The sequence below is a fragment of the Dasypus novemcinctus genome, chromosome 13 (genome assembly GCF_030445035.2).
Source record: "Dasypus novemcinctus isolate mDasNov1 chromosome 13, mDasNov1.1.hap2, whole genome shotgun sequence".
Lineage (NCBI taxonomy): Eukaryota > Metazoa > Chordata > Mammalia > Cingulata > Dasypodidae > Dasypus > Dasypus novemcinctus.
Genome location: NC_080685.1, coordinates 65,832,462 through 65,854,723, shown reverse-complemented (window position 1 = coordinate 65,854,723; position 22,262 = coordinate 65,832,462). Strand labels below are relative to the sequence as shown.

Sequence of the window (22,262 nt, the reverse complement as noted above, 5' to 3'; positions counted from 1 at the left end):
TAAATGATGAAAAATGATGACAAAATATCTGTAAGTTTTGACTATTATTGTTGTGACTGGTATATATATGTATATATTCCATTTGTTATTATAGATGGCCCAATTTAGATGCCTTCAGTATCAGGTAGAATAACCAAATTAAAATTTAGAAGAGAAGATTGGCTTCAAAATTACTTTTTTTTCCGCCAATTTGATAACCATACCAAATTAGGAATGGTTATAGCTCATCTTGAATGTGAGCTTATTCTGCATTGAGCACTGTGAAATGCAGTAGAAGCATACTGCCCTTCGCTTTTAAAAATGACTTTATCATACCCACCTTGGAAAATGAGAAAACTAGGGGCAGAATAGTTTGCTGGTCAGAGCAGAGTGTGAACCCAGGCAGCCTAAATCCACTGCTTTCCCTAACCACCATTCTATAGGAAAATTAAACACACACACACACACAATAACAACTGCCCTGAAATGCTGAGATGCCACTATATAAATGCAATTCAGATTTCACTTCCTTATTTAAAAAATAAGCAATACGCTTACAGGGTTCAAAATTTAAAAGGTATACAGGGGATACAGTAAAAAAGCTCCTTGGGGAGTAGCGTAGCTCAGTGGTTGAGTGTCTGCTTCTCACGTACGAGGCCCTGGTTCAATCCCTGGTACCTCAAAAGAAAAGGAAAAAAAAAGCTTCAGCTCTCTTCCACCAACTACCTATTTTCTTTCCCTCAGGCAACTAAAAAATCTTCATGCATATGTTCTTTTCCCCTCTTTTTACACAAATGGTAAGATACTATGTGATCTTATGTTTTTCCCCTTATAAATGTATCCTAGGGATCTTTATACATTTTCCATAAAATACTTGACTTGTATTTTTATGGATGTCCCAGGGTTTAGTAATCTGTCCTCTATTATTGGACATTTAAGTTTTTGCAATCACTTGTTTTCATAAAAATAATTGTGTATTTGTGAAACTGTGAGTACAGAGTCTCTATTTACCTTTTATAGTGTTTTTAAATTTATTTTTGTATAATGTATTTATTTACATTCAAATCCATTATGTATAAAAGAGCATATTGTAAAAGGTCTTTTCCCCTCTCCTGTTTCCCAGCTTCCTACCTATCTTAATATTTTCTTGAATATTCCTCCAGAGGTATTTTATGAAATTTATGTATTTTATACAATCAAGTAAGTACAAATGGTAGCATACTATATACACTGCATTTGGCTTTTTTAAGACAACACTAAACTGTAGAGATATTTCCGTATCAGTACTTAAAGAACATTTTCATTCTTTCTTTTTACAGCCCCATTGTGTTCTATTTTATGATTGCACCACAATTTTTTTAACCAGTCCCTTGATGGACCTTTACCTAATCTTCACATTTTTTGCTTTTACAAACAACATTGCAAATAACCTGTGCAAATACCATTTCACAAGTGTACAAATAATTCTACAGGATAAATTCTTAAGGTAGAATTGCTGCCTCAGACATTTATAATTTTAATTTCGATGGATATTGCCAAATTGCCCATTCTTGAGGTTGTACTAATTTACACTCCTGCCAGGAGTGTATAAGAGGGACTGTTTTCCCACACCTTCCACAATAGAAGATGTAATCCAAGAAACAGTATCTCAGTGTAGTTTTAAAAAAAGTTTTATTTATTTATTTATTTCCCCCACTTTGCTGTTTGTTCTCTCTGTGTGTTCTCAGTGTCTGATCATGTTTTTTTTAAAAAAGATATTGGAACCAAACCTGGGACCTCCCATGTGGTTGGGAGGCGTCCAATCGCTTGAGCCACATCCTCTCCCTGCTTGTTTTATCTCTTGTTGTGTCTTCTTGTGGTGTCTCCTCATTGCGTTAGCTTGCTGTGCCAGCTTGCTGTCTTTCTTGTCTTCTTTAGGATGCACCAGGACCCAAACCCAAAACCTCCCATGTGGGAAGGAGGTGTCAACTGCTTGAGTCACATCTGCTCCCCTCTCAGTGTAGCTTTAATGTAAAGTTCTCTTTTTATGAGTTGAACATCTTTTCATATTTTAAAGAGCCATTTATTTTTTTCTTTTTCTGTGAGCACCCTTTAATATCATGACATTTTCTATTTGGTGGTTGTGTTTTTTAAAAGACTCAAAGGAACTCTTTATATGCTAGAGAAATTAGCCGCCTTCATTTCTGACTCAAATTGTAATTTTTTTCCAACTTTTCATTTGACTTTTCACTTTATTTGTAATGTTTTTAATGAAGAACTTTAAATATATATATATATATATATATATATATATATATATATATATATATATTTCAATTGTCTCTTTTATAGTCTCTACATTTTGAGTCCATATTGGAAAAGATTGTTCCAACCTGTGGTCATAGAAGAACTCATTAATAGATTTGCCTAGGATACTTTTATTATATTTTGATCTATCAGGAATTTATTTCTGTGTAAGGTTTGATGTATGGATCCAACTTTATTTTTCTCCAGATGACTACCAATTATCCCAATAAAATACTATGTCTGTTAGAATGCTTTCAGCTATAAATGACAATAATCCACAAAAAATGGCTTAAACCAGGGGTTCTTAACCTTTTTTCTTCCAACGACCCCTTTGCCAGTCAGATGAAAACCACAGACCCCTTACTAAGTCCACACTTTACTGTGTATTATTTCACAAATACATCACACCTGTACCAACACATCCCCAGAAGAATAATGTTTTTTTTAATTTCAATTCAAGCTCAGGGACCCCTGGTTAAGAAGCCCTGGCTTAAACATTTAGTACATTTATTAATTCACATAACAAAAAGTATGAAAGTAGGACCATTCTAGGGTTGGTTAATTAGTTCACTGGTTCAATAATGACTTCAAAGACCCGGGTTTTTGCCACTTTCTCAGTGTGGTGACTTCATTCCTTTGAGTAAGTAAAAACTGAAGGCTGTGTCTCTTTTACATCAGCAATTGTACTCAAAACAAGTTTAGTACACCTCCCCACCACCATGTCCCCCAGCGTGGGACATAACTCCTGGGGATGAGCCTCCCAGGCACCAAGGGATTATTACCAAGTGCTAGCTAGCAATGCATTTGGAAAATGACCTTGGCCAAAAGGGGAAAATATTAAATACAAATGAGTTTTTATGGCTAAAAGATTTCCAAGTGAGTCAGGAGGTCATTCCAGAGATTACGCTTATGCATGTCTCAGGAGGATCTCATTGACTGCCATGGTAAACAGTGCCTCAAGCAAGGGTGCTCCTGAGGACTCTAGAGACATCTAGACACCATAGACAGGGCAGACAACCCCTGGGATTCAGCACCCCATCAGTGGGCCTTACTTTGGAGTATATGATAACCTATCCCCCCAGTGTATCAGAGTTAGACTCATTTATAATTTTCCTACATGTGGTTTGTATGCCCCTTTTATTTGAACCTATAATTAGCACTATATCTGTTAAATATGCACCCCAGAGACTTAAATCTTCTGGCTGTTCATATGCCAGTTGAGCCTTGATTTTCAGCAGAGTTGCAGCCAACATCTACTTTCTAGTTCATCAGACTTGCCCAGGACAACAACAAAAGGATGATGATGGACAACGCCCACCCTAAAAACAGAGTATCTACAACTGCAAGCAAGACAGTTCCATCCATCTCCCCCATGGTATCTAATCCCCCTCTCAATTAGAAGCAGAGTGGACATCATTATTCCAAAATTTTCAAGATTGAGGAATGAACAAACATAAAGGGGGAATGCAACTACAGACTAAAGTCGACTTATTACTATTCTAGTAATGGAAGCACTAGTAACATTGATATAAAGGCAGTGGTCACCACAGGTTCTGAGAGGAGGAAGAGAGAATAGGTGTAACATGGGGCATTTGAGAGACATTGGTATTGTTCTGTATGACATTGCAATGGCAGATAGAGGCCATTGTACATTTTGTCTAAACCTGTAAAACCCAACTACTGCTCACCTTCTCCACTGGTACATCCTATTCCCAGTGATTTCCATGCTGCCTGGGTTACGAGGACAGCTTTCCAACCACTCTCAAAGGCTCCATTAGTGCCCTACCACCCTCCATTCTCCACACAGCAGCCTGAGTAGTTCTTACAAAATGAAAAACAGATTACATCACTTCTCTCTTCAAAACCTTTTTAATGGTATCTCAGCATACTCCATAATAAAACCCAACTTCTTTCCCTATACACAGTGCTCTACATGGTGTTGCGTCTGCCCTCTTAACCTCATCTCTGTCCATTTTCTCCCCTACTCATTCCAGTTAAAGCACTAAGGCCATTTTCCTTTCCATCAAACACTTGCACTTGGAATGCTCTTCATCCATTCCTTTGCATAGCTGTCCCCTTACCTCCTGGACCACAGGAGAGTCCTGTGCTAAGTCATCTAGTTAAATCAGTTGTGTCTCTCCATCCTCCATCAATCTCCATACAATATTCTATATTAGTATTTACATTGCACAATTTATCAGGACTTGAAAGAATCTTACTTAGTTATTTTTATCATCTCTCCCAGTGAAATATAAGCTCCTTGAAGACAGGGGTGTTGTCTATCTTATGCCCTGCTATATCCCCATTATTTGAAACAGGGCTAGGCATTTACTGAGTAGTGGATGCTTGGGAAAAAAACAGTCACTTTACCTCTTTCAGTCTCATTTCCTTCAATATTAAGGAAGCTTTAAAAAATGAAGTATGAAATACCTCTGGCTTAGAAAAGTCCACACTGACTATGTTTTATAGTTTATAACAATTAGAGTAAAAAGCTTGTTGCACCAATGATTTGTATCAATTTGTAGAACTTTCATTCATTCATCCAACCAACCTTTATTGAGTACTGAGCATAAGCCAGACACTGTCCTGGGCTCACCAAGATCATAGCGCATCAGCCACAGGAAAAACCAGATGCCCAGAAAGTTGATGCTGTTCTTGTTCTCCAGCTGGTTTTCTACTCACTATATGTTTTAATGGTAGCTTTTTCAATATTGCTTAGTTTATCTACACTGTGAATTAAAGCTATTAGAGCTCTCACAGTAGTTAATCTCCAAGAATTCTAGAATTCAGTGATATAATTTATATGGCTATAACTTTAATAGCACCATGTTAAACAGCCATTAAGTCTGCAGACTTTCTGCCAATCTGATTTAGTTCTGATCTAAACTCTGCCATGCCTCCTAATTAAATTATGGCATGACTCAAAGTACAATTCTGGATTTTATGAATTTAATTTTTTAATGGATAAAATGGGAGTAAGATAGGACTATATTGATATATATTCAGGTCATGATATGTGCAGAAGGACTGTTAATTCTCTTGCCAACTTTTGAGCCAGCTGCGCTTAAATCTGAATTGGAATTAGTGTATCTGTATTGCCAATATTAATCAAATGTCTAGAATGAAAATAAATCACTTTCAAAACTGACTGTAGAGAATGAAAAATGACTAAGGAAAGAAAAGTCAATTGTTATATATTTTGGTTACTGCCATTTGTTGGAATATGTTGCAAATCATTCATAGAAAGTGATGTCTACTTATATTTGTAGACATTGAAATAATCAATTATATGAAGGAATATTGTGTAGCTATATAATGTTTTTTTAAAAAACATTTATTTATTTATTTCTTCTCACCCCTGCCCTTCCCCACCATTGTTTTGCACTCCCTGTCTGCTTTCTATGTGCTCTTCTGTGTCTGCTTGTCTTCTCTTTAGGTAGCACTGGGAACAGATCCTGAGACCTTCTGGAATGGGAGAGAGGTGCACAATCTCTTGTACCACCTTAGCTCCCTGGTCTGCTGTGTCCTATTGTCTCTCCTCTGTGTCTCTTTAGTTGCATTATCCTGCTGTGCCAACTTTCCACGCGGGCCAGCAGTCCTGCATGGGTCAGCACTCTGCTTGGGCCACCTTGCCACATGGGCCAGCTTGCCCTCACCAGGAGGCCCTGGGAATCAAACCCTGGACCTTCTATGTGGTAAATGGGAGCCCAATCACTTGAGTCACATTCGTTTCCCTATATAATGCTTTAATTTCACCTATTAGCACTATATTTAAATCCTTATTTGGTCAAAATGCTTTTGGTTGGGACGGATGACAGAAATCCAACTCAAACTAGTTTAATAAAAAGAAATGAGAAGACTTATTATTTCCTGTAATTGGGCAAGCCGGGATTCAACTAATGAGATCTCACCAGAGAAGTCTTTCCTTTCTTTTTTGTGGTCAAGATGTCCATTAGCAACTCAGGATTCAGGCCCTACCAGTTTACCAACCTCAAGGGAAGGAAACAGTCTTCCAGTAGCTACAATAGCAAAATCCTGGGACAGATTCTAATTAGCCCCTTTTGGAAATAGACCAACATAATGTGTTTTGAAGGACCCATGCTCCTAGATTACTCTTTCCTCCTCCTTCTCCTTCAAAAGTGTTATTCTGCAGTGAGCTCATCTTAGTTGAGTTTAGGAGGAATAAAATCTGATTAAATAGATTCACCTTCAAGTATTTGGTATGATATCCTTATCATTTGTAACCTAAATGAAGTAATAATGGGTACAGTGTCAAAATAAGGAGAAGAATTTAAGGCAGTGTGTGCACATGATAGTTTTAATCAAGTACAATAAAGTGCACCAATGAAGAAGAGGGTATATTCTTTCACACATCAGGGATACAAATCTGAACATCTCTGCCACACCTTGCCACACCATTTGTGGGTGCAGGAGAGAGAGGGGATTGTGGGAGTCATCTGTCCTTGGTGCAGAAATTGAGAATTGAAAGCAATAATAAAACTAAAAGTCATCTTGTATTTTATTGCACCATGTACCAGCAATTCTAAACAATGCCAGCAATATAACCATCCTGCCCACCTGGGTTGACCAGTTCCACAGCTCCCACATCCCCTTGGGATGCCACTGCTAATACTTCTTCCTACCTCTCCTTTCAAGTCCACTAGAAGAATAGAAATCAGAGCTCTGCCATATTACTTTTGCACAACTATTGACTCTTGACTGGAAGAATTAATGTGTTGGAGAATTGTACTACCAAGAGAAGAGTGAACTGTGACTCTAAGAGAAAACAATCAACATAATTTATAACTAATGTCCAGATCTGTGTTACAGGCAGTAAGGATAAGCTTCCATTATAAAATAGTAGAATTAGCCCCAAAATAAATTCAACAGGAAAAGTTCTGACCCAGAAGAGCAATCTATTTGTAAGTTGAACCTTGAATATTAGTATTTCTGCGATATAGCTGAATAACACCAAATGCCATGCAAGTAATCTGGTTGCAGGCATAGGATTCCCATTTGGACTAGAGGCAGTACTGTTACTACCCTCAGGGCCATGGAGCCCGGGGCCTGCATGGAGTATCGTTGGTGGTCCAGCAGGTGGCACTCCTCCCTTTGTGCACTAGTACTAAGCTCTTACCTTGCCCAGCACAAAGTAGTTTAGAGCCCTACCTTCAGCAGAATCCCCAGAATCTGTTTACCTATGGCAATAATTCATCTACAGCTTTTACTATTTTGCTCTGGTCGTCATTAGATTTGAAGATTGGTACCTACGCCTATAAAGTTCCCTTTGGTTCTAGAGTCTGTCCTCCTTAGTTCTAAGCCTTTATTGGTTTCGACTTGGTGTCTAAGGTCTTATGCAATGCTGGAGGTCTTTATAAAATTATGATGATTAATATTTGAAAAGCAAGTTGAGAATCTCAAAAGCACTATTTCTCAATATGTTTAAAAATTCTGTGTCTTTTTCTGATAAAAATTCCACATCCCTTGGAGCTTCTATAAGTTCTCAAGAATCACAGATAAGCAGAAGTTGGATTCTATTTCTGCATATTCCCTCTAGAGAACACTAAGCATTTTAGCTTTCTACAGTTTGTATAATGAAAACAGCTGTTATTTTTTGGTTTTCAAATATACAATTAAAATACTATAGATACAATTAAAATATAATAGATACAGCTTTTCCTTTTAAATTCAGTACTTGTATCCTGCTTTCTCAAGAGTCTGATAAACTGGTCACATACACACAAAAAAGTACTAAAATAAGCATATGAATAAAATAGAACTAACACTGATGTAACAGTTAACAAAGGACCTTTTGTCATTTATTACCTCTTATTAGTTTTATTTAGAGAATGCTAAATTTGTGCTAGGCATATGTGTGTGTGTGTGTGTTGGGTGCATTACTTTCATGATATTTAATTCTCACAACAATCCATTTTGAAAATAAGGAATAGTCAGCTTAGAAATTTTATTTTCCAAGATTATGAGGTAAGTCAGTATCAGAATGATAGGAGCCTTGTCTTTTCTAATCTAAAGGTTGCATCCCTAGAAAATGAAGTGTGTATTAAATTATTGCAGATCTTATGAGGCAACTAGTTAGTAGAGGAATTTCATTTTTAAAAAGGTCCATGAAATGATTTTCAATAGTTATTCAATTTCATATAAATACCTTATGTGTAATAACCTATAAGGGATACTATTGATTAAGGTTAGGCATTCTTTAGGAATCATATAAAGAGAAGAGGGAGTAGGGAGCATTAAGAAAAGATGGGAGGGTTCCAGAAACAAATTTAAGTCTGTGGTCAGTCTAATATTCTAAGCGGAAAATTCAATATGGAGCACAGGAGCCATGTTCCAATAAGAAAAATGTGTTAAATTTGCAATGTGTGTTATAATAAAAAGGTTAATATGTACAAAGTTCTTCTGAGGCAATACAAATAAGAAATCAACAGAAAAATGGAAAAGGAAAAGGGTAAGAACAGGCAGTCACAAGGAAGGAACAGGTATGACCAGAAGCCTGTGGACAAAATACATAATCTTACTTGTTAAGAATTTCAAAATGAAGCAATAGAATGTGACACCTATTTTAACTCTCAAATTGACAAATATTAAAAGGGGTAATAATAATAATAAAAGCTATGAAAATTTTCAGTGTGTTTGAGATGCAGGAAAACAGGCATGCAAACACAGCTGGTAAGTGGGTGAATTAGGTGGTATTTTTACAATGAAATATCACTGATCTAAGATCTAGATATTTGGAATATCAAATGAAAAATTACAACATGGATTACAGAATATACATAGCATGATCTCATTTTTATAATAAGTAATTAAAATAAATTTATCTGTAATTCTAAATTATAATTTACATATATTTAGAATTATATATAAATTGATAGGAATTTACATCAAACTGGTAGTATGATCATCTATAGATTGATTTTGGAATTTGGGTGACTTTTTTGCCCCCTTTATTTTTGTTTATCTACAGTTTTAAATTTTTCTTTGATAAAACCTGGATTACTTATATAATTAAACAAAAGCACGATTTAAGATAAAGAAGCAGTAATGTTAAGAGCATGAACTCTGGAGTCAGACAAACCCAGGTCACAAGTGACCTTAGAGGGAAACGGACTTGGCCCAGTGGTTAGGGCATCGGTCTACCACATGGGAGGTCCGCGGTTCAAACCCCGGGCCTCCTTGACCCCTGTGGAACTGGCCCATGCCCAGTGCTGATGTGCGCAAGGAGTGCCACCCCACGCAGGAGTGCCGCCCCACGCAGGAGTGCCGCCCCACGCAGGAGTGCCGCCCCACACAGGGGTGTCCCCCGCGTAGGGGAGCCCCACGCGCAAGGGGTGCACCTGTAAGGAGAGCTGCCCAGCACGAAAGAAAGTACAGCCTGCCCAGGATTGGCACCGCCCACACTTCCCGCGCCACTGACGACAACAGAAGCGGACAAAGAAACAAGACGCAGCAAATAGACACAGAGAACAGACAACCGGGGGAGGGGGGGAATTAAATAAATAAATAAATCTTTTAAAAAAAAAACAAAAAACAAATGACCTTAGATAAATTGGTCTCCTCATCTGTAAAACGATGATAACAACAGAGATTACCTCAATGGTTTTTTGTGAAGATTAAATTAGATAACTGATAAAATGTACCATGTATACTTATCAGTCAATGGAATCATTAGAGTTCCTTCTCCTATATTACAGGGCAGAACAAGGCACTTTTGAGAAGTTCAAAGAAATATGAAACTGTCCTGCTCTGCAGGCACTTAAATGGCCAAGTAGACAGGTGTCACTAACTCAGATGAGAACATGTTAAACAAGGGTTCACAGTTCTATGGCATGCAAAGGAATCTCAAAACACACACACATTTTGAAGGTATTAAATCTCTATTAAACTCATTTGTGCCTTTAAAAAGTAACCTAAATGGATGAATATTATGGTATGTAAATCATATCTCAATAAAGATGTTAAAAAGGTAATCCTTTTAATATGTGATATGAAATAAGGTATATCAATACAAAGTACACTGATACAGTACTGAAAATTAACATTGCATGGGAAAATTTCTAAACTAGATTTGAATCATATGACATTGAATTTGGTTCATAAAGTTACTGAATTGCTTGGGGACTCATATTTAGTATGTGATTAATAAAATGATGCCCACATAGGATTTGCAAATATTAAATACTATGACTAAAATAATGAATTTCTTAATTTTCCCTGTAAACCACCACTCAAAAAAGGGTTTCATATGTTTGGGGAAAAAATGCAGTGGCATTTCTTTCTTAATGTAAACATCAAGGATTTTCAAGGTTTGATTAAAATTTCACCTTCTCTGGAAAATTGCTTCCTGAACCATTCTTGCCCTTTCTGATAATAACAATCCTAGCGTCCATTTACTGAATATTTACTATGCTCCCTGGAATGTGCTAAGTGCTTCCCAGATCTGATCACATCTACTTTTCACAACAGACAATGAGGTAAGTTGAATTGCCTCCATTTAACAGAGGGGGAAAGAGAGACCTGCAAGTTGAGCAACTTGAGCAGATCACATAGGTATTAAGTTATCAGGTTAGGATTCAAAACTGGAACTGGTGGGCTACAAAGCCTATTTATACCACACCATACAAATCTGTCTATTGTGAATGTTAGTTACAAGGAGCAAAGAATGACAAATCAGAATAATCAGCCTTTTCTCAGAGTGTTCCCAAACAAGAGGTGACAAGCTAAAACTATACTTCTGGCAAGAAATCAGAATTCGTTTTCTTCAATAACAATAACAACATTCTAAGGCACAAGTATATCAATTTATATAATGAAAGAGATTACTGCTCCAAGAAGATACACTTCACTCTAAGAGATGATCAGAATACTGAGAAAAGAGTTGAGCATTGATGAATTCAAACTGTTTAGTTATCTGAAAATGCCCTTTATTTACTCACTAAGTTCGGAGTTTTCACTGAGTTCAGATTCTTCTATTTTATATTTCATTCATTTATTTATGCAACAATGATCTACTGAGCATCTACTATGTGCCTGATACTCTTAGGGACTTGGGATATAACAGAGATCTAAATAGACAAAAATCCTTGCCCTTACGGAAACAATAAAAAACCATAAAAAGAGGAAACAAATGCTTTTTAAAAACCACCAAGAGAAAAAGAAAATCCTGCCATTATGGAACTTACATATCAGTGGAAGGAGGCAGACAAATAAATATATGCCAAATGATGACAATAAAAATATGAAGGGTCAAGAGAAGTGAGAGTAGGGCTGGTGATCAGGGCAAGCCTCTCTCAGGGGCCAGCATTTAGCAGAGACTTGAATGAAGTGAGAGACTTAAGAGATTAAGTCATGTGAGCATCTGAGGGAAGAGCATACCAGGCCTCGGACAAAGGCCACTAGGATGGAAGGCACTAGCTTGGTTAGTCTTAGGAAGAGAGAAAAGGCCAGTATGGCTAGAACAGAGAAAGCAAGGGGGAGAGAGATGACAGCTGAGGGTGGAGAGAAAGTGGGTCTGGTAGGTCATGATAAACACTTTAGATTTTTCTCCCAAGGAGGGAGACCAGTTAGGAGGCTAGTAACATGATCAAGGTGAGAAACTTTGGGGTGATGACAGTGGAGGGGACAAGAAATGGTTGAATATTTGACATATTTTGGAAGTAGCATTGACAGGATTTCCTGATGGATTGTAATGTAGGGTGTGAGGTTTGACAAATATCTGTGTTCAAGGGCTAGCGAATCACTTTTGGGAGAAAGGGTTTCAACGTCCTTCTCAAGCCTGGTTCTCATGTGTACAGACCATTTGACCTTGTGGTTAAATCAACAGAAGTCACTAAAAAACTGGTTACTAAGAATAGGATGAAATCCTATTGCTTAAGCCAGGTCTTATTTGGGAGACGCTGCCAAGCTAAATAGTGGTTGTGGGAAAAGAGCAAACGTCCTTTTTGTCTGCAGTTGGTTAGGGAGAGAAATGAACCGAAAGGTGCAAGGAGAGCCTTTGATCAAGGACTTAGATATTTCAGAGCTGGGGTCATACTGTAGGATCCACACCCTAGTTTCTCCCCTTCAAATCGATTTCTCTCTCTTTTTTCCTTCGTTCCTCTCCCCCCGCCCCCGCCCCTGCCCACTTTGGCCCATCTTCTCAGCTGCAGTAAAGTGCAGTTTACCGTTGGTTCTCAAACTTTCAGCGAGCATCAAAATTACCTGGAGAGCTCGCGAAAGGTCAGACTGCTATGTCCCACTCCCAGTTTCTGATTGGGGGTGGAGGTAGGGACGCCGAGATTTTGCATTTCTTAAAAGTTCGCAGGTGATGCTGGCCTGGGGACTGCACTTCTGAACTGGTACTTCCAAACCTGCAGGGGAGGGCGTGTAAAGCAACTGCGTCTTGTATTCGCTGGACCTCGTAGGATGTGGGTGGGGAGATCCCCAGCTCAGAGGTTTATAATCATCCGGGAAAGGGCCCATTTCCCCCAAGGTGTTTCTCGGCTGCCCTAAACGGGTGAAAATAAACTAAACTCGGCGAAGAGAAGGAGGGGAAACTCCTTCCAGTCTAGACAGCCCCTTGGAACTCACCGGGGAAGCGAGGGCGGGCAGATAGCCTCCGGGCCAGCCCACAGAACCTCAGACGCCGCGGACCTGGAGGAGGCGCCCGAGAAGGCGGCGTCTCTCCGAGGAAGTTTGCGCCTCAATTGCTGAGTCCAGTTCCCCGACGCAGCAAGCTCCCGGAGCGAGCAGCGAGCGGCGGAGAGGAGCAGTCAGTCCCGCCCGGGGCACGGCCGGGCAGCCGCCGCGCTCAGCACCCGCCGGCACCCGCGCCATGGGCGGCTCGGTCTCCAGCCAGCTGGACGAGGGCAAGTGCGCCTACATCCGAGGTACGCCCGCGGGGGACCCTGGAAGACCGCCCGAGCCCTGGGGCCAGGCTGCCCGCCCCCGCCGGGTCTCGCCCAGGGGGAGCCCGCGAGCGGCGCGCACTTGCGCTCGATGCCCCTCTCTCCACCTGCTCCTCGCTGGGGGTTTGAGGTGCGCGCCCACGGCGGTGCAGCGCGCCCGCGCCCACTGGCTTGGGTGGGGGCCTGCGCTGCGGCCCGGGGCCAGCCGCCCAGGATGGTTTGGGAGGCGCCGCAGCATGGTTGGGAGAGGCAGGTGCAGGATCCGGAGTGGGGGGGCGACATGCTCTCTTGTGCTTCACCCGCCTCATTGTCTGTCCTGCCACCACCCAGAAACACCTCGGCTCTGGTACCCGGACCCTGGACTTGGTTCAGATCTAGGCTAAACTTGCTGCAAAGAGAAGGTCGGGAATATCCCTCACTTCTAGAGATTTCCCAGGGGATTCCCAACCTAAAAAGCAGAATTTCCCTTCTTGTAATGGTGCCCTGGTTTTGTGAAAGGTGGCGTGGGCCACAGCTTTACTTGAACTTCATAATATCACTTGTGGGATGATTTCGTCAGAGGCAGAAAGGACAATGTCATTATGTTCCCAGATTGTACAGGTCCCCTTCCCTCCCCAGAGAGGGGGAGAAGCAAAAGAGGAACACTGTCATATTTTGTAACAGTTGCTAAAGTTATCGATGGGGAGAAACTTATTTTGGGAGATCTTCGTTGATATAGCAACCCAGTGAAGAGCGTCAGGCAAAAGAAAACAAACAAAAACCCAAACTGAACTGAAACTACAGGAAATCATGACTCTATCTCCTGGGTGTATTTGGCCCTCCCTCTCTTTCTTCCACCCCCCCCCCCCCCACACACACACAACTTACCCACATCCACTACTAACCTCCCACTGAGGAGGTTATCTCCAGGAAGCCAAATTTTAAATAACCAGACTGTCTTGATGTTAATGTTGTTTTGGAAGGGAGGTTATCTTGTGGATTTATTGTTTTTATGACATCAGAGACACCTTACAAGGCGTCAAACTCTTAAGTTTTACTCTAATTTCTTAATGAAATGACTAAATTCTTGTTGATTCCTCTTTTTGGCCCTTGAGCCTATCCTTCATAGAAGACTTAAGCTGATAAGAGAAAAGCATTCCTTTGGTGTCCTTATTCCATGTTTGTTTCAGTCACCACAACATTTAAAACCATTTACAAAAGATACCAACATTTAAAAGGATTTTAAATCAGGGCATTTAAAGAGCCATAGAATTGATTTTCCAGATTCTTTCCCTGGTGCTTTTGCAAGTAGATCATCAACAACTCCTACTGTTAGGGGATAAAATTCAGTCAAGTATGTTCTTTGCTCTTGTTTATTAAAGAGGGGGGAAGATGACTGAATGTTTTATATTGGAAAAGAGCTAAAATAAGCCAGCCTTAGTCTTAAAACTTTGGCCATATGTTTGTTTTCACCAGCATCTTTGGGACCAAAAGCAGAACATAGCAAAAAGGGTCTTGAATTTAGCTGGTAGCAAAATTATATTTATGGCATTTATTTTATTGTTCCACTGGAAGCTTAGAAATACCTAAGGTTGAAGCTTTGCCACCTACCCTTATCACTGGAAGTCCAGAAATTTGAGGGATTAACTTGCTTGAAGAAGACGTCAGGGTTATGACAGCTGCTGCTGGGGATGCAAGCTGTGTACTCATAGGATGAAATATACCGCCTTCAGGACTCTGAAACTAAGTGATGACATGTTGTGATAGTCGGTGGACATGAAGGACTTAAAACGATGGCGTTTTGAATATATAAAACTGTAATTGTGTGAGTCGATATATCCCTTAGTCTTGTTCAATTCTGTCTCCTCATTCTGCATTTTTGAGAGGACTGTTTCAGCACAAGTGTGGTGGGGGAGGAAAGAGAAGAGTTAAAATCAGAGAAAATGAGACATTGTCTCATGTGAGAATAATAAGTCTTGCCAAAGGAGCATTGGAAAAATGCACCATGATTTGAATTGTTAGTGCATGAGTAAATGAAGGTCACGGGCTCTTCTTACCCTGATGGTTTTGAAGCCCCAATCCCTGCATAAAACTGTAATCCAGTCTTTATTACTTTGTCCATTCTTTAACCCTTAAATATTCCTAAATTTGATTTCATTGTAAGCAGAACAATTGGAAGTACGACAGAAAGTTAAAATTCAATTTTATGACCTATTTCTCATGAAGTAGCTACGACTGAAATAGTACAGATTTGAAATCTCCTGTAACTGAGAAATTTCTTTCTTTCTAGCTTGATAAACTTTGTCAATATATGGAAAATAGCTATTCAATATATTTGGAGGGTGTTTTGTTAACTTTATTTTCTATGTGCTATAAGTAGTTGTACTTTTCGTGTGTTAATGAATGACTTTGAATCAAAGTTTACTTTTAGACACAGCATTTAACAGCTGCCATTTGTTTTGTGTGATTCAAAACTTTGTGTTAATGGTAATCTGCGTCACATGAATGTTTTGAAAATAACGTTATTTCTTTGGATTTAGCAAATCACTAGGTAAAGAATTCTTATGGAGTTATTTCATTTCTAAAGATGTTAGCTTTGAAAATTAGGTTTGTTTCTAGAGGTCTTTCAGTAATTTCTTATGATAAGATGTTACAATTAATAAATAATCCTGATACCAACTTGTAATCACATAGGCAATGTCATCTGTTAGCCTTCAGGGATGCTTTTAGATTGGCCTATAAGGGTCTTGCTTTAATAAGGAAGGACGCTCCTATAAACCAGGTATCGGTTGTCAATTTAAAATGCTTTTCTCTTTTTATGCAGGACTTGTTTTTCTTTTTATGTATTTGGTATCCCTGAAATTGAACTAGTTTCAAAATCACAATGTCTTTTCCTCTTTAAGTAATAATTTTATTTCCTTTTAAAAAATGACTACTGAGTTCTTAATGAATAGAAAAGAAATAAACTAGAATACTCTCTCATATAGGAAGTCCTGTGAAGGGTCAGAAAAGTACTGGAAAATCAGTGCTGAAGCTGAGAACCGTGGAATACCCATATCCTGGGTGGGGGAAGATGGGCACTCATCTATGCCAAAACACTGCCAGGCCTGGTAGCAGCAAATAGCATTTAGGAAACTATGGTCTTCAAGATTTACTTTGCATAGTGAAAAATATAAAGGACCCAGGGGCTTCCTCTGAAAGGCTGATAGGTCATTGGATGCTTATAAAGTAAGAAATGAGTTCCAGCTTTAAAACAACTTGCAGGGAAGTGGATGTGGTTCAACTGATAGAGCATCTGCCTACCATATAGGAAGTCCAGTTTCAAACCTAGGGCCTCCTTGCCCATGTGGTGAGCTGGCCCACGTGCAGTGCTGCCACGCACAAGGAGTACCGTGCCACACAGGGGTGTCCCCCACATAGGGGAACCCCACGTGCAAGGAGTGCATGCTGCAAGGAGTGCCGCCCCACGCAAAAAAAACCCCAGCGTGCCCAGGAGTGGTGCCGCACACACAGAGAGCTGATGCAGCAACAAAAAGAGACACAGATTCCCGGTGCTGCCGAGAATGCAAGTGGACACAGAAGAATGCACAGCAAATGGACACAAGAGAGCAGACAATTGGGGGGAGGGAGGGGAGAGAAATTTTAAAAATAAAAATAAATAAATAAACAACTTGTATTTCTCTCAGGGGAGTTTTCTAATATTCATACCAGCGGGGTTAACTTAGGTGGCTATCTATGAAATTTCTGCCAGTGACAGTGCCTAGAGTGAAGTCCCCATAAGCAAGGCAAATGGAGGACAGGGAGAGCTGTGCCTTGTAGTAAATTCAATCTAGAGGTGGTGTACTAGTCCACACAGGTGCTTATTCTTCAGCTATAATTTGTCGGTGAAAGACGGGCATAAGAACTGGTCTGATTTATCTGGACAATGATGACGGTATAAACTTAGAGTCCAATTTATCTGGCTGATAATGGCAGTATGCTGTGATGGAAAAGTTAGGATATGGAGTATGGCAGTCACTGTTGGATGCGAACCTTTTCCCTGTTCTTTCATAGCAGAACCCTGGTTTTATCCAGGTATTGGACCTCCTCCAGGTAGCCCTAGATTTCTTTTACGGCCCTTGGGGAGGTGGGTACTGGTTGGTTCATGCCTATCAGGGTGGAACTTTCTCATTGCTGATGATTGTATTAGGCATGGAACTATGATTCAATCTGGCCAATAAAACTTGTGGATAAGTTTTCTGGCTTTTAGGAGGGCTTTCCTCCTTTTTAAAAAGGAGATAAAAGGAAGAGATGCCCCCCATCTTCTTCTTTTGGACTTTGTTGCATCTGGATGTGAATTCTGGAAATGCTATTTTTATCTTGATGAGCAGGATATGAGCTAGTCTAAAGGCAAGGCCAACACTGGGAGGACTGCAAAATGGAGGCAGTCTTAGAGAATAGATATTGGAATCCTGACAGATCTTGCTAATTGTCTGCCCGCCTTTCACGAATACTTATTGTTATGTGAGATACACAGGTCCCTTTGAGTTGGAGTGGAAGAGGTTGCTAGTTGTCTCCTAATATCCTTCTCCAGTGTTTTCTTTTACAATAGGACCCCAGATTTTATCTGGTCACGTAAACTTCCAGAATAAAGACATTTCCCAGGCTCCTTCTTGACTAGGTAGGACCATGTAACTGAGTTCTGGCTGATAAGGAAAGCAAAAGTTTGTATGATACTTACAGAACTTTAAGGGGAAAGAGTGTACCCTTGTTTGTTCTATCCTCTCTACTATGGACTGGAATGTGAACGTGGCTGGGGCAGCCATTTCAGACCATGAGGTGACCTTGAGGAGTTCATGTAGGGCATCCTAACTGAACAAAAGAAACCTAGGCTCCTGTGGACTGCATCAACCCTAGACTGCTTCCATCTGGACCTTCGTAAGAGAGAAATAAACTTCTCTCTTACTTAAGCCAGCACTATTTATGATATTACTGTTATGCACAGACAAGCCTTATCCTAACATAACGCAACTGTCTTCCATTACATGCAGCCGAAAACACCCTAACCAGTATACTAAGTGCACTTAGTATATTGGGTCTGCTTTGAGAAAAATTAATTCAAAGAAAGTAAGTTGTGTATAAAGATTATATCACGAATGTTTGTCTTGTTTCCTAATTTGTAGAAATAAATGGACTCTCCTAGGGAGTGAGAAACTGCAGGTTTCCAGGTGGGAGTAGCAGGAGTAGGGAAAAGATGAGGAGGCAGGTCTAGTATAAATAACACACAAATGTATATTGATCATGTTATATTTTCACTTGTTTTTTTAAAAGATTTATTTTATTTAGTTCTCTCCCCTCCCTCCGCTGTCTGCTCTCTGTGTCCATTCGCTGTGTGTTCTTCTGTATTCACTTGCATACTTGTCATGCGGCACTGGGAAACTGTGTTGCTTTTTGTTGTTGTTGCATCAGCTCTCCATGTGTGTGGGCTGTGCTTTTCGCGTGGGGTGGCTCTCCTTGTGGGGCACACTCCTTGCACATGGGATACCCCTACATGGGCACGTGGGTCACCCCTGCATGGCAGGGTACTCCTTGTGCCCGCGGGCCAGCTCACTACATGGGTCAGGAGGCCCTGGGTATTGAACCCTGGACCCTCCGTATGATAGGCGGACACTCTATCATTTGAGCCATGACTGCTTCCATATTTTCATTTTAAAAGTGCCTTTAACTGTGCCAAAGTCTCGATGGAACTAGTGTAACATTTGATCTAGCTAAACTACTACAGATTGGGAATTTCTAGTGTCAATAATTATTTTCTACCAACTTCAGTCTTTGTGCACAGAGACCAAGATTGTGGATAAGGAGCTCATTTAGAAGCCCCAAATCTAATTTTTCAAAGTCATAAAGGATATTGTGATTGAGAGTTTCTTTGATTCAATCAAAAGGAATCATTTTGATTCAATCAAAATGAGCAGAAGAAAAACTGACTGTGGGTCCTAATTCAAACCTCAGTGAGCCTCGTAGAGTCAGACACTGTGTCAAGAACTGTTCTTGATGAAATACTTTATTTTCTATGGATATTGCTATAAGAGGCTCACATCAGCAACGGTGCTTTAGTAATAGTAAGTCCTAATGTGACAGCAGTGATTTTTTTTTCATTATTTTATTTTATATTCATGACGGACTCCTGAATTAATTGTATTTTTATTCTACTCTTACACTTGGGAATGTCTGAACTGGGTTCACAGGTAAAAAGTGCAACTGCAGGAGCCCAAGTTGTAGCAATAGTTTCTAATTTCATTAAAATAAATGCACTGTGAAACTTTTAAAAAATGCAGTGTGAATTATGGCAGTGAATTTTAATCTCCTACTTAAAATTTTATAATTGTTTTGTCAGTAAATGAAGGAAAATCACTCTACGAAACAAGGACATACAACAATTTGCATTGTGAAATGGATAATAAAGTCAGAGGTATGGAAAAAGAATAATGGAAAGGAAGACAAAAGAATAAAAGAGCACAATACATTTGTTACATTTTGTTTAGAGCACATTAGTAATATTTAGGGCATGAGATTTAAAATTCTAGTAGTTATAAACTAAAAAAACACATAACCAAACAAAATACCAAATGCAATACAGATTTCCCTCTTGAAACTGTAAAATCCATTTTCAAAAGAGACTAGCAAGTTGCTGCCAATAAGAAAATGCAAGTCAGCCTTTAAAAGTGCTTTTTTTTTTTTTGTAGTGCATGTATTTTTCTTACTAGAAGAGAGAATAAATAACACTTTAGAGCTATGAAGGCAATTAATAATATTTTGCAAATTGCAAGGTCTAGGATGCAAAGAAATTTATATTTTTATGCTTGGTGTTTGAATCGAGTCTATAATGGATTAAAATGAATTAATAGGTTTTTCTTCCCTTTTGGGAGTCCTGAAGTGATTAAATAGAAAGTCCTTAGACTGAAGGAGTTTTGGAAGAAGAGCAGATGGTCTCTATGCCAAACCATGCACATATTTTTTCTTTTAAAATATTTTCATTTAAAATTAAAATATAGGTTCAGAAAACCACACAAAGCAAATGTGTAACTAAGTGAATCATTATAAAGCAAATATCCTTGCAGCTATCACCCAAGTCAAGCAGCAGAACTTCACTAACCACCCTAGAAGACTCCATATGCCACATCCCCATCCTAGGCCCCTTTGTCTCTCCGAAAATAACCACAATTATCAATTGCTTCCACACAAAGTACCTCCACAGATAGCGGCTCTTAAAATAACAACTGTTTGTGCACATTTCTGCTATCTAGACTGGGTTCAGTTAGAGTCTTCTACTGCTTTCTTTACTGGTGGCAGTTCCTGTGGCTGCATTCAGCTAGTGGGTGGACTGGTAGTTTGATTCAGTGGGTGGCAGGACTCAGGGTTTCCCTCTGCCCATGTGTCCTCTCTACGTGGTCTTTGCAATAAAGTAGCTGGATTCTTAAATGGTGGGCCAGGCTTGTAAGAGTGTAAAAGTAGGAGCTGCCAGGGCTTCTTATGGCTTAGCTTCAGAATTGGCACAGCATTCTTTCAGTCTTATTCTTTTGCTTAAAGCAAGTTACAGGACCAGCCCAGACTCAAGGGAAAGGGACTACACAAAGGGGTGAATACCCCAAAGTGAGGTTCATTGGGGCCACTACTGTAACAAACTGCCATAATCACTTCCTTGTATTTCCTATTATAGTGTCACCCAAGTGTGCATTTTAAAACACTAGAATTTAGTCTTGCCATGAAAAAATATCTAAAATCTTTTAATATACAAGTTTCCCCTACATCTCATTCCTTTCCTTATAATTATCTCCTTCAACGATCTGGACTGTTTGACGTGCAGAGTTTCCCACAGTTTAGATTTTATTAAGGTAGCATGTTTCTCCTGTATTTCCTTCAGGAGATAATAAGGCTTGATCAGACACAGGAACAGTCCTTTTGGCAAGACTGTAAGTGGTCACATATTCTTCCTTTTGAGATTCAAAATATCTGGTCGGGGAAGCGGACTTGGTCCAATGGATAGGGCGTCCGTCTACCACATGGGAGGTCCGCGGTTCAAACTCCGGGCCTCCTTGACCCGTGTGGAGCTGGCCCATGCGTAGTGCTGATGCGCACAAGGAGTGCCGTGCCACGCGAAGTGTGCCCTGTAAGGGGAGCTGCCCAGTGCAAAAGAAAGTGCTGTCTGCCCAGGAATGGTGCTGCACACACAGAGTTGACTCAGCAAGATGATGCAACAAAAAAAGAAACACAGGTTCCTGTGCTGCTGATGACAGCAGAAGCGGACAAAAAGAAGAACATGCAGCAAATGGACACAGAGAACAGACAACTGGGGTGGGGGGAGGGGGAAGGGGAGAGAAATAAATAAAAATAAATCTTAAAAAAAATACATGATTTATTTCTAAAAAAAAAATCTGGTTGTCCCTCTTTTTTGTGATGTTAGTTAGCAGCTATTGATGATTATTGTCTAGACCCCCTATTTTCACAGGGAATTTCAAAATGGTGGTATTCTAATTCTGACTTTTTTTTTCATTTATTAATTGGAATAATTTTATAGAGTGTTAATTTCCTTTACCTATTATTTGGTTACCCAGTGTTATAGTGTATGTGAGATAGACAGCAATAAAAGCTTGATTCTTTCCCTTTATTTAACTGTTCTTGGGATAATTTATTGATTTCCTGTCATTCTCTGAAGATGATGAACTAACTTTAAAAAATGCCATCGTAAACCTGGTCATAGTTGATGGGTTTCAAGCCATTGTAATTCTTAACCTTACTGAAGCTCAAATTTCCCATTTTTGTCCAGCGGCAGTCTCTTCAGGTTGGCTGCTGGGTTCTTTTGTTTGTTTGTTTTAGGAGGTACCTGGGATTGAACCCAAGACCTCATCATACCCAGGAAGCAGGTACTCAACCACTGAGCTACATCTGCTCCTTGCTGCTGAGTCCTTTTAATACAACCCTAGCAGTTTTGATAGTTTCCTTGACTATCTGGTATGTCAAGATGTTCTAGGCACATTTATTCTTTTCTTGCCCCATACTTGGGATCAACCTTTTCTCTAAGAAGCTCTGGTTTCTTTTAGTGGTAAATGGTATTTCAAATCACGTTTTGGACCT

General features: G+C 39.7%; 2 protein-coding genes across 2 annotated transcripts in view; one reads left to right on the top strand and one right to left on the bottom strand.

The window, feature by feature from the left end:
- Positions 1–13,272, bottom strand: part of RNF2 (ring finger protein 2) — a 107,317-nt gene extending 94,045 nt beyond the window's left edge. Inside the window, exon 1 of the mRNA XM_058274864.1 lies at positions 12,856–13,272. The gene's annotated coding sequence lies outside the window, so the exon portion shown is untranslated. The remainder of the gene's footprint in view (positions 1–12,855) is intronic.
- The window catches only part of NIBAN1 (niban apoptosis regulator 1), a 156,656-nt gene continuing 147,448 nt past the window's right edge, over positions 13,055–22,262 (top strand). The window contains exon 1 of the mRNA XM_004468428.5: positions 13,055–13,154. Coding sequence (XP_004468485.2) covers positions 13,100–13,154 — 55 coding nt within the window. The 5' untranslated portion in view covers positions 13,055–13,099. The remainder of the gene's footprint in view (positions 13,155–22,262) is intronic.